At 45.0% G+C, this 17,638-nt stretch overlaps 2 protein-coding genes across 3 annotated transcripts; both read right to left on the bottom strand.

Moving 5' to 3' along the window:
- Window positions 1-3,215: 3,215 nt before the first annotated feature.
- Window positions 3,216-10,289, bottom strand: linc.pou2af1 (lnc RNA pou2af1). The gene is made up of 5 exons (XM_047035680.1): window positions 8,085-10,289; window positions 6,070-6,161; window positions 5,163-5,211; window positions 4,361-4,596; window positions 3,216-4,199 (listed from the first exon to the last, which is right to left on the bottom strand). Exons 1-5 carry the CDS (start codon window positions 8,089-8,091, stop codon window positions 3,855-3,857), a joined length of 729 nt encoding a protein of 242 aa, XP_046891636.1. The 5' UTR covers window positions 8,092-10,289; the 3' UTR covers window positions 3,216-3,854.
- On the bottom strand, window positions 9,409-16,148 carry LOC124477707 (uncharacterized protein C11orf53 homolog). Of its 2 annotated transcripts, none has more exons than XM_047035678.1 (5): window positions 15,924-16,148; window positions 13,980-14,080; window positions 11,812-11,851; window positions 11,261-11,562; window positions 9,409-10,997 (listed from the first exon to the last, which is right to left on the bottom strand). In XM_047035678.1, the coding sequence occupies exons 1-5, from the start codon at window positions 15,931-15,933 to the stop codon at window positions 10,596-10,598; spliced, it is 855 nt and encodes a 284-aa protein (XP_046891634.1). In that variant the 5' UTR covers window positions 15,934-16,148; the 3' UTR covers window positions 9,409-10,595. The 2 variants fall into 2 exon arrangements, with proteins under 2 accessions (XP_046891634.1, XP_046891635.1); XM_047035679.1 differs by lacking the exon at window positions 15,924-16,148 and adding an exon at window positions 12,515-12,593 and having other exon boundaries at window positions 13,980-14,065.
- Window positions 16,149-17,638: the final 1,490 nt, after the last annotated feature.

The following is a 17,638-nucleotide window of genomic DNA, read 5'->3' as shown; positions in this document are numbered from 1 at the left end:
TGTTGCAATGAGTTTCTTTGAAAACAATTTCTGTAAAATCAAGAAAGAACATTACTGTTCTGATTCATGGAATACAAATAGGGCTGATTACTGGAATTTCTATGAATCTTTATCACCCAAAACTTTCCACACTTATGCACACAATCACACCTACACACACAAATACATACACACACGTACAAACACGTGCTTCTTTATGGACGGGGATTTCCAATGATACTGTACACACACACACACACATTAAGTAGGACTTTGGAACACTACACGCTATGCCAATGTTAGTCTTGTTCCTGCTCAGAGCTGGCTGCAGGTCTGCAGGGGGTGGGGTGGCGGGGTTACACACCTTGCTGCCTCTGAGGACTTTGCTTTTTAATACTACAGCCCACCACTAGAGAGTGCACTAGAGAGGAAGCTCTGAGACTCCATACTCCCAATACATCACTGCACCGGAAATTGGTATATTGAGCTCCAGAGATGCCAGGGGGAAAAAGAAGATTAGGGCCTAACAAGGTCTGGGTGGGGGTGTCCCTGAGCTCCACCTTCATCTCCCTCCTCACCATACTGCAATGCAGCCAAGAAGCTAGCTAGGCAGTACATTACCGACATCTGAAGTGATGGGGGGAAAAGGTGGGGAGGTTGGAGTTGAAGAGGAGGAATGGGAAAAGGGGAGTGGGGAGGAGATGGAGGGGGTGGAAGAGGGGGAAGAAAAGGAAGAGGAGCATCGGAGGAGATACAGGAGGAACCATTGCATTGTCAAAATGATCAAATGAATGAGACAGGTTTAAGAGGCTGGTTATCAGATCACCAGGTCGGCCATGCTCTGGTGTCAGAGGCAGGTTATCAAGTCACCAGGTCGACCATGCTCTGGTGTCAGAGGCAGGTTATCAGATCACCAGGTCGACCATGCTCTGGTGTCAGAGGCAGGTTATCAGATCACCAGGTCGGCCATGCTCTGGTGTCAGAGGCAGGTGATCAGATCACCAGGTCGGCCATGCTCTGGTGTCAGAGGCAGGTTATCAGATCACCAGGTCGGCCATGCTCTGGTGTCAGAGGCAGGTTATCAGATCACCAGGTCGGCCATGCTCTGGTGTCAGAGGCAGGTTATCAGATCACCAGGTCGGCCATGCTCTGGTGTCAGAGGCAGGTTATCAGATCACCAGGTCGACCATGCTCTGGTGTCAGAGGCAGGTTATCAGATCACCAGGTCAGCCATGCTCTGGTGTCAGAGGCAGGTTATCAGATCACCAGGTCGGCCATGCTCTGGTGTCAGAGGCAGGTTATCAGATCACCAGGTCGGCCATGCTCTGGTGTCAGAAGGACCAGTGCAGGTCACCAACCTCACGATCCCTCTGGGCTCCGGGCGGCCCCCTCTAGACAGAGACAGGAGAGGGCAGAGAGCCAGGCTACAGAGCCACATCCGAACATGTCATCATCATGATATGGAACCATGTAGTGGTTCAACGCTCATCCAACCAACTGGAATCTTTGCATGAGCTGGAGCTATGTTTTTTGTAATGTCTCTAAGATGCTTTATTTTATCAATTTAATTATTTTGCAGTTTTCATTGACAAAATGATCACACACCAAAAGTATCGCACACCATAGGATACAAGATGACACTCCTTTGTTCCCCAGTACATTTACATTTAGTCATTTAGCAGACGCTCTTATCGAGAGTGACTTACAGTAAGTACAAGCACATTCCCCCGAGGCAAGTAGGGTGAAGTGCTTGCCCAAGGACACAACGTCCTTTAGGGACGGCCAGAATCGAACCGGCAACCTTCTGATTATTAGCCCGATTCCCTAACCGCTCAGCCACCTGACAGTGGGCCCAAAGCCCCAGACCACAGACCCTGCATTGTAGACCTTTTACTGAGTTTAATCTGAAGTTCAGGAAGATCCACAACTGTATACACACCTGGGTCCTACTACAAAGCAAGTTTAACCGACGCATCTTTTTATTAGCTGGCTTCACCTACCACTTGCAATTGCATGTGATGTCACGGTGGTGGTTATCAACTCGTAAAATAATCCCAGGTAGTCCTGATCTATGAGAGTGTTCACGTAAAGGAGGCAGTGTTTGCATCATTTGACCAATCGCAAACAGGGCTAACCCTAACCCCAACCCTACCAGGGCGATGTACCAAGGGAAAAATTGAACCATCAGGTCTTTAGGTCTACCTGAAATCCTTCAGGTAGACCTAAAGTTACCTCAATAACCCTAAATCCTGCTAGTATAGAAAGTACAGCGATCAACCTGTGTTTTGACTTCTCTGTTCAGTTCCAGTGGGCCTCATTCCCACACCCAGAGTCTACTGCCTGGACACATCACCACATATTATATCCATGTCATTTTGTTTCATTGTGTAGGCTAATGAATAACAATAAACATACCCTGTTGTTGGACTTGTCTTAATTAGAGAAAATGTGTTGACCATGTCTTTCCACTAAGTGGGTACCATTTAGTTGGTCAGGCATAACGAGGTGCAGACCCATACAGGGATTCCTGTCAGGTGGTAGATGCTGTAGATGAGTAACCAGCACCAGACATGGATTCCTGAAGCCCTGCAGGCCAGACGGAGGACTCTGGACCCTCTCATGGTTTATAACTGGGGGTCTAGTTAGGATTTGTGAGCAGTGGCCCCATGACGCCTTCTTAAGTATTCTGACCCTTTTGTCCCTTAAAAATGAATTTAAATGAATGTATATGTATTTATTTGTATTTATTTTGTCATGAGTTTCCACATATAAACATATATTTATAGCCTACGTTGGCTAATTGATTATCGGTAAGTTTGTAGAAGAACATTTGGTAGATTATACAGCACTGTGTCTCATTGGGCAGCCTGTGTGTCTTCCAGTGAAGAAGATGAGATGCTGTGCCCTATAGCCTCCCCTACAAGGTGCCATCTGGGGCATGCTTTCCCAAAGTGAGTGCTGTGACATCAGGTGTGCCACCAAATACTTAGAAAATATTTTGTATTTATCTGTCAAACCCTGCTTACATGCAAAACACATTGTATAGCCCCATAACAAATCGTTTCTTTGTTTTTGTAAGGGCTCGATGAGTTAGGATAATATCGGCACCGTTCCGTGCTTTTTTCTTTCAATACACTTACCCTATACCGTTTAGGTTAGGCTGTATTAAGAACATAAATAGGCCTACACTTTTTTTTTTTTTTTTTTCAACGGTGACGCAATTAAGCAAAATAAAATTGAAATTTTTATTTTTACACTTGTGGGGCCCGCCACTGGTGAATGTGACCCGGCCAAATCTATCTCGAAACAGGCAACATGTGGACCTTAGATCGCCAAATGGTCTGGGTCGTTTACAGATTGCAGTTGCAGATACTCATCAGATTCAGTATTTGTGGTACTTTTACACAGAACGTCCATGATTCTACAGTTTTCTTTATGCAGTTTGAAGAAAAACATTCTTATATATCAGCAACGGTCGTATAAGGTCATGGATAAAAATTATAGAGGCACGGTTCTTTTTATTCAGTACACCTATTTCAGGTCCAAAAAATATGTTCATAAGAAAAATAAACAATCTGTTACAAAAAGCAAGGGAAATGAACAATAAAAATATACGTAGGCTATATGCAAAGCTCTCGGAATCCAAATTCTCATCACATTCATCGCACTTATTCTATCGACCATTCTGCCCCTCGTCAAAATGCTAGTGCGTATAGGCTATTATAGGCTATAATATCTGAACTGAAAGCATATTCTACAGTAGCCTAGTCTACGTCCACACACAATGTAGCCTACTATGGATTGCATAGGGTTTTTTTATGTACAGGGTATTTACGTAGAGACTATCTAGACAGATAAAGTCGCTCCGATTGACCTCATAGATAACACATCTCTGAATTTATCAGATCCCTTCTGCAGAAGCTATCCTGCAGGGCCGAGGGGTATTCGCAGTCTGTATGGCCGTATGCCCCGTAGTCCAGTGCGGGGAGGCACTCGCTCGGTCCTACCGACCATTGAGGCAGGCAATAACAGGGCTGGCGGCTACAGTTCTGGCAGTAGTAGTGATCTGGAGCGAATCCATAACCAGACTCCATCCTGCTGGGAGAGTTGTAGCATGAGGAGGAGGAGGAGGAGGAGGATGAGGAGGATGGCTGAGGAGAGTACCCATTGTAGTCTACCGGACTCGGCTGGTTCAGGGACTCCGAAGGGGAGGAGGAATCCTGGGGATGAAGGCATGATGTGCAGGACTGTTAGGGATGATCAAATTCAGTACTATGCCATTGCCATGTATAATATTTGTCTCTCTTTCTCTCTTACACATGTAGGTTACTTGATTAAAAGGCCTATAATTTGCAGATATTTCGCAGTTTGCAGCCCATACCATGACGTGACTGTAGTAATCTACTGAAGATTGGTGTCCATAGGGCCAGGCTTGTAAGGGCGTCGGGAGTGGGCTGCTACCAAAGCTGTCCTCTGGCCGGAGCACGTTTAACAACTGCTGATTCTGAAATACGTTGTCCAAAGGCACCGTGCCGGTGGGGTCTTGGAAGGCGTTTGATTGAAGGGATTGCTGGGCACCACCGCTAGAATCTCCGGTGAACGAATCGTAGTAGTGAGCTATAAAGATTAGAAACGTGATTCATAGTCGTTACCACTAGAATGCGGCAACACATGAAGACATTTAAATTAGTCTCAGGCTGCATGTGTGATGTCACAACAGCTGTAGCCAACTGCTTTAACACATGAATGCACGTTTATAAGGCAGGAATGTGGCAAAACTTTCATGATGTCGAATAGAAATACAACCGTGCATTTGTGTGCAGTTTCCGAGGGTTTTTCATGTAAGTTTCTATATTTCACTCCAAATCGATGTGACTAGGCTAGCAACTCTAGTCAAGTATGCATTTAATAATTTATGCAATGTGCGGATGGATAGTAACTGACATTATGTTGACTGTCTTTTCTGAGTTAAATAGCCTATTTGACAGCCAGCGTTTGCTGACTGCAACGTTGAATGTCTAGTTAATGCTCTCATGCCTTCTGTGGGACATGTCTTTTGAGCACATTCTGATGTTTCCAGAGCAGACAAACAGGGGTAGACAGAGGCTGAAGAGGGGGACACATACCACATACATTCACAAATAGGGATGACAAAGACATTATGGACAATGACGTGAATTTACCAGGCAACGTGGAGACAAATTCATCCTGCTGGACGAACTCCGGTGTTAACTAATGCAGGACAGAAAAACATAGGCAGAGAAAGTTAATTTAGTTGACAGCTCATTGCAGAGCTAAATCTGTTGTCCTTTTTCTTGTTTTTTTATACCAAAATTAATCTTTACACTTCCACTAATGACAACATCAGTCTTTCATTCTAATTGTTTTCTTTCGTCTGAACCTTAGTGATGGGTTTATCATTGTGTTAGCATAATGTTTTGCCATGTGCGTGCCAGTAGACAATATGTAGGATTTGGGGAGGGTTGTTTGAAGATTAAAGATTAAACAAGAGCACTTGAGTTTCACCAAAATTCTGAATTTCCAGCTCAAGCCAAGGGGTCCACAAAATAATTTGCCATAAATTCTATAATTGGAAATTTGTCCTGTATCATTAAAAAGTGAAACATATATTATAATCTACAGATGGTATGCTAAATGCGTGTTTCAATGGGGGGTCCTTGGAAAATGTCACCCCTGTAAGGGATACCTGGCCCCAAAAAGTTGTCCTACATGATACCTGATGTAGCCAAACTGTTACTCCAGGCATTACTCCCAACAGCACGGATGGGTCCCATGAGTTTGGGGTTTTCACAACAATTAACCTGTTTTTCAGTTGGAAAACTGTCAGTCATTAATGAGCCGCTTGCTCCAGGGGGAGTTTACTGACTGTGTTGTTTCATATCTTCGGTTTATATCCCCTGTGCTTCCTCCTTGGTCCTTGTACCTTCTTCCTTGTTTTCATCTAAAGCTACCCCCCCCCCTTCCAACCCGTGTCAAGCCGTTTTTCTTTTTACGGGGGGGGGGGGGGGGGGGGGGGGGGGGGGGATTTGTCACGGCCAGAGAGAAAGTGTTTGTGAGATAGAAAGGTACCGTTTTAACGGCCGCCAGTTCAGCTCTTCGTTGCTGTAACAATTCTTTCACTGTGGTCTTCACACGCACGCCCTGGTACACCTTAGGCTTTTCTGAAGAGAAAAAACAGCTTTGAGTACCTGCATTGTTAACTGTAAACAATCCTGGCTGGGGACACACCCTTTACTCTGGCATTGCTTTTACCGGCCATGAACAGGCCATAGCCCCTTCACCAAATACTCCCACATTTCATAGGTAAAGAATACAAAAAAGATAGGCTGTAGGTACTTTTCCAATGTATGTAGGACATACTCCATCTTTAAGTATTTCAACAAAAGTGATGGTCAATGCTAAGGTTTCCTGTTATAGCAACCAAACACAGTTGTTTTATACAAATTAGTTTAGCATTTAAATAAATCTGATAGTAAATAGAATTGTTGAATACACAAAACACTACTCAGTTTGTATACCACCGTGCGAAAAAAGGCGCTTTGCACTCCCCCCATTGCTCCACAATGTCCCCGGCAAGGTTTTCGACTTGAGGGTAAGGCGGATTTGCGTGTCGAATTACAATGTTCGCAATACTTTCTAGTTTCCGAGGTCTGAACGCCATGCCGCCCCTCCCCGGTCGCAAAAAGGAATGCGGTTCGAAATTACGAAATGCAATAGTAAGTGAACTTGTTCTTTATATTTATTGGATCATATCGGCCTAGTGCTTTTTATCAGCCGGAAAGGTTGGGCTATGGTGTTGAGAAAGAGGGAATGTCAAGTGAGAAAATACATCGAGGTTATGCAGTATGCTTGTTGTGCAGAAACGTCTGCGTTAGTCGGACGCGACAAATCTGACTCAAGAATGTATAGAAATGACAACATTATTGCGCCGCAGGTACAGGTATGAGGTTTAAAAAGTCAACTTCTGTTAAAAATAGCTACGGTTAAACTAGTGATCCACGTGAACCAATAACTATTCTTGCCGTAACTGTGAGTTCAAGTGACGACGCTTTAAACGTATCTAATGTTCTGTCGACTGCCCCGTTATCTCATGTTTCACACCACAACCAAGTAGCTACAGATTTGTCCGGAAAAAAAAATTATGGTAAAAAACCTGAATAACCACCGTTGAAACTGTCTGATATAATTGTAGAACGATTTTCTACGTAAAATGGATGAAAAGGTTTAGTCCTTTGCCCCATTAGTTTATTTAAATTATAGTCGACTGATGAATATTAATATATCCACCAGTATATTAAGCATTACCATAATAGTACATAACATGTCTGCGCCACTTTAAGCATATATGTATTTACTTTTATATTAAAACAATTGGTAAGAGAGATCAAGGTGTTAAAACGACGCCCCACCTTGGTTAAACGCATTAGGGCACGTACAGATCTGGCCCTAAGGTGGTAAGGCGTCGGTAAGTGATTTGATAAGCGTAGCTTCCTCGCTCGGCTCTCTGAGGTGCGCTTGGCTGTCAAACCCATACTGATAAATATTCATATTGCCTAGCGAAATGTCAGATCATGATTAGTCTTAAATGTAGCAAATAGTAAAGCCACAACAACAGGCACATCCCACTCGTTGTCCCGTCAAAATGTATATTTTACGCACAAGATCTTCCTGTGATATCCGACATGAAAATAATAAAATGCAACTTACATTATCACCTTCCTTTAGGTTGACTAAAGATACGATAATGAATCCTAATATATAAAGGATGACCGACTGAAAACAACTAAAAACGAAATCTTTGACTTAGTAGCATTAAATCTATGAGCAACACTACATGTGTAATATGATTCAACAGCTACTTCTTGAAAGCATGTTTTAATTATATTTCTAGTATATTATGAATACATTGTGAAAAGTGAATGAACCATTGAAGTCGGTATAAAATGGCATTGGCTCCATCTGTAGTGGTCTTTCCAGTAGGCCTATATTGACTTTAATCTCTGTATTTTCTTTTCTTTTCTTTTTGTCAATTAGGTGGAAAACTCAACAGAATCATAAACTGATGGAAATCGTTCTAAACTCACCAGACATGGTTGATTGAAGAAGAAAACGTCTCCTGGAAATAAACTTGGGGAGCTCCACAACTTCCTTTTCTGGCTCAGAAATATGGCCAAGAACGAAATATTCTCAAAAATCGAACTAAATAATAACATATAGTATTTAAAACACTGTTAGAGCATACAACAATATTGTATTATCGCTGGAGAGATATTAGTTTGTGATTTTCTCCCTCCATGCCTACTATTTAAAACCCCTAGAACTCAATGATTTGACAATGATTTGATTGCGCGTTACTTTCAATATGAATATTCAAAGGCTTCACAAAAAGATACATTTTTCAGTAAAAATCAAGATGTACATACTTAAAATAAGCATTTCTTTAATAGAATACACAAGTGTTTTATATTTAGTACTTACAGAAAGTGACATTTTGAACATTTTATCCACCTTCTGGCGATCACTCACTTTTTATTGGGCACTGTAGCACTTGGACTTCTACAGTTCCTCTTAAACTTATATATCATCTGTGCACCACAAATAATAGATTGAATAAGACGATGAAACTCCTACATTTATCTTATTCAACATTTTAATCTTTATTTTGAACAAATTGGTTGTGTGTAAATTGTCTCTGGATAGGGGGCGTGGCATGTGAAAGCAGCCATGTTTAACAGCGCTGACTGTTTCAGCCTCACGGAAGGATGCTCGTCTCAGCAAGTGCATCTCGAAGGATGACCTGATTGACTGAAACAGCTCAAACTTATAAAGCAACACACTAACGAGGGTTTGGCTTTATATGGTTGCCATTATCCTGAATCCCGGTTCATGCAGGCAGCACCTGGTTGTTCACACAAAAACAAATATGCGTTCTTTTGGGCTTTCAGGTGTAGATATTTAGTACAAAATATAAGCCACACTTGTTTCAAATTGCAAGGTTATTAAAAATATTATTTCATTACTCTTGAATTTCCTTGCAGCCGGGTGTGTGGTCTTGCAGGGGTCTTGTTGGGTCGGCAGGCTGCCCTAACACACTCGTGTAAAGTGTTGATCACTGTTGATCCCTAACAGTTAGAATTAGGTCATCCAACTTTGTATTTAGTTTGAACAGTATTATAACCGCTTAAGTATTGGCGGATCAATAGACTCCATTACAAATCTCTATTTTAAATATAATCGGGTTCATCCAAACGTAACTAAATTAAACACTCATGAAAGAAAACAATCTTTCAAAGAATATTTCATATTCAAAGCAGGAATCCAGGCTTTGCAGTGAAATCAACTGTTACAGATTGTCAATGTGTTTATTTACAAACGTGGCTTACACAGGAAATGTAATAAATTGGTTTATTTTTATATCAGTTTCGTTTCGTTACGTAGCTTAATTGCTATATAAGGCTATTTCGCTCCCTTCTATCCAATGATAAGCGAGCCCAGTCAAATAGCCTAATTCAGGACAGCGTGCTAAAGACAAGTCACTGCTGAGTAACTGAGTGCTAACTCAGTTCTCGCATCCCACTCGCTGTATCACCTACGCCCTTGCGCCAAAATGCCATAATGTTATCATATAATATTATATATCACATAATTTTTCTTTCCTTTTAAAAAAAGTTGAGAAGGACAATTTTGAGTGAGGAACAGAAGGGTAACATTTAAGAGGCCACAGCAGATTTTACCCTTCTGTTCTTCACTCAAAATTGTCGTTCTCAACTTTAAAAAAAAGGAAAGATAAAAGCTGCAGTGGTCTCCTATTGTTTTCCAGAGCCGTATATTTTCCGTTGGCAGTTGAAACGTTTTAGGAAGGGGAGAAGCCAAGTGAATTGGTACAATGGCGCCATCTATTGTCATTGTCTATAATGTGCACATTCTCAAAAGAGACGACTGCAGAGAAGAGAATGGGGAGGGTGCTGCTGTTGGATATTTTTAATGTTTCACATTTAGTCATGCAGTGTACGGTTGTTACCTATTATAACCTTTGTGTAATAATACATCTTTATTCCCCAAGCTTGTATTCCTGAAATGTTTCCTCAGTCATGAAAGTCAGCACATATCATATCAAAACACAACTAGACTCTCCAAGACAGAATTAAAACATTTATATACAGTAATTCTCCAATCAAATAATAAAGGAATCCTCAAATTTCATCCCATTCTGTTTGGTTATTGATTATCATCTATGGGTAATTACATTTCCTATTTTTCTAAGTTTTTAATATAACTTACACACACTCCCACACACACACACACACACACACACACACACACTCACACACACACACACACACACACACACACACACACACACACACACACACACACACACACACACACACACACACACAGGTTCAAACAGGAATATGAATCTTTCCCACAGCTGTCTGCACCTTTCACACAGGAATCCTCCTGAACCCTATAAGGGTCTAGTGTCATCAGAACTATCTTCCTGGGCTGTGCTCTCCAACTGTGTTCTCCAGCTAGGTTCTCTTCCTGTGTTTCCTAGTGAGTGCTGTTCCTCCAAGTGCAGAGTCTCCTTAGGCTCAGTAGGACCTCCGCAGCTCATAAGGGGACCAGGGGCTGCTGCTGTCCTCTTTACACCAGGAGGAAGTGTCGCCATGAGGGGCCATGGTACTGTCTTGATCCTCTGAGGGCATCTTGGAAGCCATGTCACTGGGTGCAGTTATGTAGGGGGAACAGGGGTAGGCGGACGGGGCTGGGTAGGAGGTGTGGTGGTAGTGGGAGTCCTCCAGTGCGTGGAGGGAGTAGGGCTGGGCGGGGGGGCCCAGCAAAGAGCCACGATGAGGGGACCGGTATTGGGAAGGGCTCCCTTGGGGGTCAGGGCTGGGCAGGGAGGTGGGGACACTAACGGAGGACAAACCCTCAGCACACAAACCCTCCCCTTGAGGAACCGGCTCTGCTGCGGTCTGCTCCCAGGAGTCCCTCTGGAGAAGATAGAACAGGAGAGGAGGTTGAGGAGAGAAGAGAAGAGGAGAGAGGAATAGAGGAGAGGAGCGTAAAGGTACAGAGGAGAGGAGAGTTAGTGGAGCTTCTGCAGTAGCCTGCCTGGTTTCCCTAGACAGAGGTGCCACCTACAAACATGAACATCCCCATTAAGAGCACTCGTTCCGTACAGTTTGAATCAAACCAAAGTTCAATTTAGAAGAATGACTGGGATCCTTATGAGAGTGGAGAGGGAGGTTCTTACCAACAAGAAGTGGGAGAAATCTCCAGAAAATGGTGGGAGCAGGGAGGAGAGGGCAGAAGAGGGGAAGATGGTGCCACCACCAGAGAAGGCTGCAGCGCTGCGGTAGTCTCCGAAGGTCTCTGGGTAGTAGCTGTCCATGAGGGGGGGGTAGCCAGACATGCCAGAGGGGTCACAACCCAGGGGCTTGACCCCCAGGGAGGAGGAATACATGTCTGAGGAGAACTGCTTGGAGGAGGGACAGAAGTCTGACTCAGAGATGTAGGGACGACGCATCCCATAATACCCAGGCATGATGTGAGAACCTGGACGAGAGAGAGAGAGAGAGAGAAAGAGAGAGAGAGAGAGAGAGAGAGAGAGAGAGAGAGAGAGAGAGAGAGCAAGAGAGAGAGAGAGAGAGAGAAACAGACATAAGGATTAAAATAATGGTTGTGATTAAGGTTTAAATGAACATGTATAATACATTTTTAATGTATATCATTCCATCCATCCTCCTCCAGAGAGCAGTGTTTCCTGAACATGGTCCCATGGTGGGTCCAGACAGGAAGACTCACCTGGCATCTGGACAAAGGATGTGGGAGACACTGCTGCTCCCTGGAACACAGGAAAACACAGTTCTTTTTTTTGCATCTCAACAACACAGGATATAATAGAGGAATGTAAGTTATATCCACGAAAGATGTTCCCACGCACAGAGAGCGACACAGCGAGGACGCGGGGACACATCAAGGATAGACTCAGTTGTTTGCATATGATTACTAACATGGCAGGGTTGATACTGGCTGGAGGCAAATTCAGAGGGCAGTATTTGAATGTTATTTGCCAGTTCCAAGACTTCCCTGTATGGCTGAGCCCATGCCTCACTGACTCTTTGAAGGCAGCGTAGGAAAATCAGATACTGGCCACCCTGACTACAGACTCAGACTACAGACTTCAGCTATAGACCCCAGCTACAGAGCCCAGCTACAGAGCCCAGCTACAGAGCCCAGCTACAGAGCCCAGCTACAGAGCCCAGCTATAGACCCCAGCTACAGAGCCCAGCTACAGAGCCCAGCTACAGAGCCCAGCTACAGAGCCCAGCTATAGACCCCAGCTACAGAGCCCAGCTACAGAGCCCAGCTACAGAGCCCAGCTATAGACCCCAGCTACAGAGCCCAGCTACAGAGCCCAGCTACAGAGCCCAGCTATAGACCCCAGCTACAGAGCCCAGCTACAGAGCCCAGCTACAGAGCCCAGCTGTAGACCCCAGGTACTTACCCCAGGTATAGACTACAGACCACATTGATCCTCAACACCAGCCTATGGTCCACACCTATCATCCACACATACTGTCTTCCTAAAACACATGATCGATATGATCTCCTCAGACAAGAGAAATATGACCTGGTCCTTGCAGTGTGCATCTGTACTTGTGATTAGTGCAAATGGCAAGCACACTTTAACTTGAACCTTGAACTTCAACTTAAACATGATATATGACCTAGTCCTCTCAAGTGAAATGCAAACTAATAATCCCATAAACAGACTTTCATTTCTGCACAGAAGTCAGATTGTTCAGCCAGATTCTGCCTACCCTTACTGAAGTGATTTCAACTATGATGTTTTGTCATCAATGCTGACCACTGGTTTGTCTGCCATAAATTGTTATTATCAGCTTTAACTGGTGAGGATTCTGTGTCATGGCCTTTGTGGATACTTCATTGTCATGCCAGCCAGCCTGATGTCAACGACAACAACTGCCATTCCTCTCCAGGCCAGCTCCATGTTAGGGCATGAAGAGCAACAACACTGTGGTCAGACTGGGCCACATCTCTCAATGGGCTTTTCTGTCTGAACATAAAGACTTGCTGGGGGAGGAGAAGGGGGGTGGGGATAGGGGGAGGGGGCTTCAGGGGCAGCAGGGACAGGGACTCTCTGTCTCTCTCTCTCTCTCTCTCTCTCTCTCTCTTTCTCTCTCTCTCTCTCTCTCTCTCTCTCTCTCTCTCTCTCTCTCTCTCTCTCTCTCTCTCTCTCTCCTCTCTCTCTCTCTCTCTCTCTCTCTCTCTCTCTCTCTCTCTCTCTCTCTCTCTCTCTCTCTCTCTCTCTCTCTCTCTCTCTCTCTCTCGCATTCCCTCTCTGTGTTTCTGTTTGTCATTTGATCCAGACGTTACTTTAGTGGTTGATAGCTTATCTTCTGGGAGCACATGTCAATACTGCAGCAGAGTAGAGGCAGTGTTGGCCAGGACCATTGACAGGAGCAAGAGATGGAAAGCTTGTGGTGTTTGAACAGCCAGACGTCTCCCAGAGTCTTTTCAACAATGCCCAGTCTGCCCTGGGCCCCTGTGAGCACAATGCTGCAGGCTGCAGGTGTGTCTGAACCTGGCTTTGCATAATCAACCCCTCTGCTGTCCTGGGGTTCATGACCAGCAGTATCCATCACCCTTATTGTTGCCTTTCCTTTTTGTGGCCTTTTATGGGTGTGTTTGTTTTGTTTTGCTGTGCCACGCCATGCTATGGTATTTACAGAGGGGCTTAACTTCCACTCACAAGGGATGAGTGGAGTAAAAGGATACATTAACAGGGACGTATAGGGAGTCAATGTGGCAAACATGCAGGTCATGGAACAGAAGGCCCTGTGTATTAGGAACAACCCTAATAGACCAGGCTTACAGGCTCCCACATGGGAGAGGGTGAGGCCCAACTAGAAGGACAGGTAAATAATAGAAACAAAAGCTTAACTCACACTATATCGTGGTCCATTAGGTTGCCTGGAACGTTTTTCAGCCAGCAGGTCTTTAACTGTGTGCTTAACTCGGACACCCTGGTACACACGCTTAGAATAGTCTAGAGGGGGGAGAACAATTGTCACAACAAAAAGGCTGCACATCATGAACTACAATGTAATTAAAACCAACTGATGAAATAGACCAGAATTATATCTTGAGGAAAAAGTCGTTTTAACCCTGTGTTTTCTTCGGGTCATTGTGATCCTTCAGTCATTGTGACCCCCCACGTGTTGCGACAACTTTACCTCATACGAAAATAAAGTGAAGCATTTTCTTTTAACTGTCGGGCTGTCTCACACCCCCCATAGCGCAAAGGTTAAAAGAAAATGCTTTTATTTGTTTTTGTATTGGGTAAAGTTGTCGCAGCACAATGATGGGTCATTGTGACCCGAAGGCAGCACAGGGGTTAAAATGTTGGACATTTTTTAATACATTTCTTATCCTTTCCCACATATTTGAATGTTGCACAGTTTGATGTTAAGCTGGACAGCCCCTAACACACTTGTGGAAATATCACTATATTGGAGTTGGGTTCAGTCCAATGCAAAACAGCAGATAAAAGTAAGCTACTTCGCAGAAACACCATAGTCATGCCACGGCAGTGACGCCATCCCAGTGTCCCACTGGCAGCTCCAGATCACCAGTCATCTCAGATGGTTGAGGACTTTAGGAAGTCAGTAGGCTAAATGAATGAGGATGGCGTCCAGATGCCAGGTTCTAACAGGTTCAGTGAAGTCTCTGCTAATACAGGTAGGCGGCAGTAAGCAGAAACAGGCCTGGAGAAACTTCAAGTAATGGAAGCTATGCGACTGTTAACCTGCTAGGTCTATCCAGCTATGCGTCTGTCACTACTCTGACCTCAGGAATTCCTAGCTAGCATAATCCATGCACTGCAAACTGTATTTGCAATTTCATATGCCAAAGGAAATTGTATGCAAAAAACGTTATGTAAAAGACCCCACGTCAACGTGAATGAAGGGTCAGTTAGGCCCCTGACGCTCTGCTGTCATGGCCATCGTGTAAACCGTTATGGTATGGTAACTTGTCAGCAAGTCATTTTCAATGTTTAAAATGAACATTATTATCAATATTAGCATTCAAATTCAAATTATACACACATATCTTCTGTCCAGGCAGGAATACAACCAGAAGTCTTTTTAATCTGTCATCTGTGCGGTCCTGTCTGTGGCTCTACTAGGAGAGCCCTAGGCGCACATCTGTCCGATATCCCGCAGGCACACGACCAGACACACAGCCCTGCTCCAGCCCCCCAGACACACAGCCCTCCTCCAGCCACCTAGACACACAGCCCTCCTCCAGCCCCCCAGACACACAGCCCTCCTCCAGCCCCCCAGACACACAGCCCTCCTCCAGCCCCCCAGACACACAGCCCTGCTCCAGCCCCCCAGACACACAGCCCTGCTCCAGCCCCCCAGACACACAGCCCTCCTCCAGCCCCCCAGACACACAGCCCTGCTCCAGCCCCCCAGACACACAGCCCTCCTCCAGCCCCCCAGACACACAGCCCTCCTCCAGCCCCCCAGACACACAGCCCTCTTCCTGCCCCCCAGACACACAGCCCTCCTCCAGCCCCCCAGACACACAGCCCTCTTCCTGCCCCCCAGACACACAGCCCTGCTCCAGCCCCCCAGACACACAGTCCTCCTCCAGCCCCCCAGACACACAGCCCTCCTCCAGCCCCCCAGACACACAGCCCTCTTCCAGCCCCCCCAGACACACAGCCCTCCTCCAGCCCCCCAGACACACCTGCAGCAGCAGTTCTGCAGGCCTACCTTCACAAGCCCATTCAATACCTGACTTATCTGTCTATAAAAAGGGTTCCAGTCCTCATCATCATCAGTGTGTTGAGTCACACCCAGTGTGGTGGTTTCCTGCCTTACCTGCTTCCATCACAATGAAGTCTGGATCCAGCTGAGGTGACAGAAGCGCTGATGAAGGCCTGTACTAATGCGCCACAGGCTCCAGCTACAGTAACATAACCTGGATGCTCCTTGTATGCCTGCGCCCTGCCTACTTTCACTGATGGTCTACGTCCCTGTGCTCTACACCATAATACCCTCAACAGTGTGACGGACACCTCCACAGCCCTCCCAGGAAGCTGTAACACTGCCTCCATGGAGGGCAGCTTTAAAATGACCTTCATCCATTTGTTTAAATGCAAATGTGGGTGGTGAGTATGGCAGGGAGGTTATGACAGGATTTGCATCTTCAGTCTAGATTAGACAGACATGAGCATGAGGAGGATGGGGACAGGATGCATGCTGGGAAGTCTCTCTTCCCACGTAAACAGGAAACTATGTTTCCCAGCCGGAGCTGTTTCAACATCCCCCACACTACTGATCCCAGCATGGCACGTCATGCTGGACAGGTACATTTGGACCGGTAATATTAAATGTTGGACAGGTAATGCTGGAATGGTAATGCTGGACAGTCAGAGTAAGGAGTGTGGATTCAGCATTTCTCTGACATGGAAAAATACTCAGTCAGATGGCTGAGTGGTCAGGGAATCGGGCTATTAATCAGAAGGTTGCCAGTTCGATTCCTGGCCGCGCAAAATGACGTTGTGTCCTTGGGCAAGGCACTTCACCCTACTTGCCTCGGGGGAATGTCCCCGTACTTACTGTAAGTCACTCTGGATAAGAGCGTCTGCTAAATGACTGAATCCAAATATACTCTGAATATAAGAAAAACAACTAACAGCCTGCATTTACACTCACTGGCCACTTTATTAGGTACACCTCACAGGTACCGGGTTGGACCCCCTTTTGCCTTCAGAACTAATTCAGAAATAATTCTTCGTGGAATAATTTCAACAAGGTGTTGGAAACTTTCCTCAGAGATTTGAGTCCATATGGACATGATAGCATCACACAGTTGCTGCAGATGTGTTGGCTGCACATACATGATGCCAATCTCCCGTTCCACCTCCTCCCAAAGGTGCTCTATTGGATTGAGATCTGGTGACTGTGAAGGCCCTTGGAGTACAGTAAACTCATTGTCACGTTCAAGAAACCAGTTTGAGATGATTTGAGCTTTGTGACATGGTACATTATCCTGCTGGAAGTAGCCATCAGAAGTTGGGTACTCTGTGGTCATAAAGGGATGGACATGGTCAGCAACAATACTCAGGTTGGCTGTTGTGTTTAAACAATGATCAATTGGTAATAAGGGGCCCAAAGTGTGCCAAGAAAATATCACCACCACCACCAGCCTGAACTATTGATACAAGGCAGGATGAATCCATGCTTTCATGTTGTTTAAGCCAAATGTCACAGCTGAAATCGAGACTCATCAGACCAGGAAAAGTTTTTCCAAACTTCTATTGTCCAATTTGGGTGAGCCTGTGTGAATTGTAGCCTCAGTTTCCTGTTCTTAGCTAACAGGAGTGGCACCCGGTGTGGTCTTCTGCGGCTGGAGCCCATCTGCTTCAAAGTTCGACGTGTTGTGCGTTCAGAGATGGTATTCTGCATACCTTGGTTGTAACAAGTTGTTATTTGAGTTACTGTTGCCTTTGTATCATCTCTAACCAGTCTGCACATTGTCCTCTGACCTCTGACATCAACAAGCCATTTTCGTCCATCCAACTGCCGCACAC

This window comes from Hypomesus transpacificus, chromosome 15 (genome assembly GCF_021917145.1).
Source record: "Hypomesus transpacificus isolate Combined female chromosome 15, fHypTra1, whole genome shotgun sequence".
Classification (NCBI taxonomy): Eukaryota; Metazoa; Chordata; class Actinopteri; order Osmeriformes; family Osmeridae; genus Hypomesus; species Hypomesus transpacificus.
This window is presented reverse-complemented; position numbering and strand designations above follow the sequence as displayed.

Excerpts from the sequence above, each read along its gene's own strand:
- linc.pou2af1 (XM_047035680.1), bottom strand. Across the intron at positions 5,212-6,069 it reads AACTGGCGGCCGTTAAAACG|TTAACACCGGAGTTCGTCCA; the intron begins GTACCTTTCTAT and ends GTCCTGCATTAG. Across the intron at positions 4,597-5,162 it reads ATTTGTCTCCACGTTGCCTG|CTCACTACTACGATTCGTTC; the intron begins GTAAATTCACGT and ends TAATCTTTATAG.
- LOC124477707 (XM_047035678.1), bottom strand. Across the intron at positions 11,563-11,811 it reads ATCCTTTGTCCAGATGCCAG|GTTCTCACATCATGCCTGGG; the intron begins GTGAGTCTTCCT and ends TCTCTCGTCCAG. Across the intron at positions 10,998-11,260 it reads ATTTCTCCCACTTCTTGTTG|AGGGACTCCTGGGAGCAGAC; the intron begins GTAAGAACCTCC and ends TATCTTCTCCAG.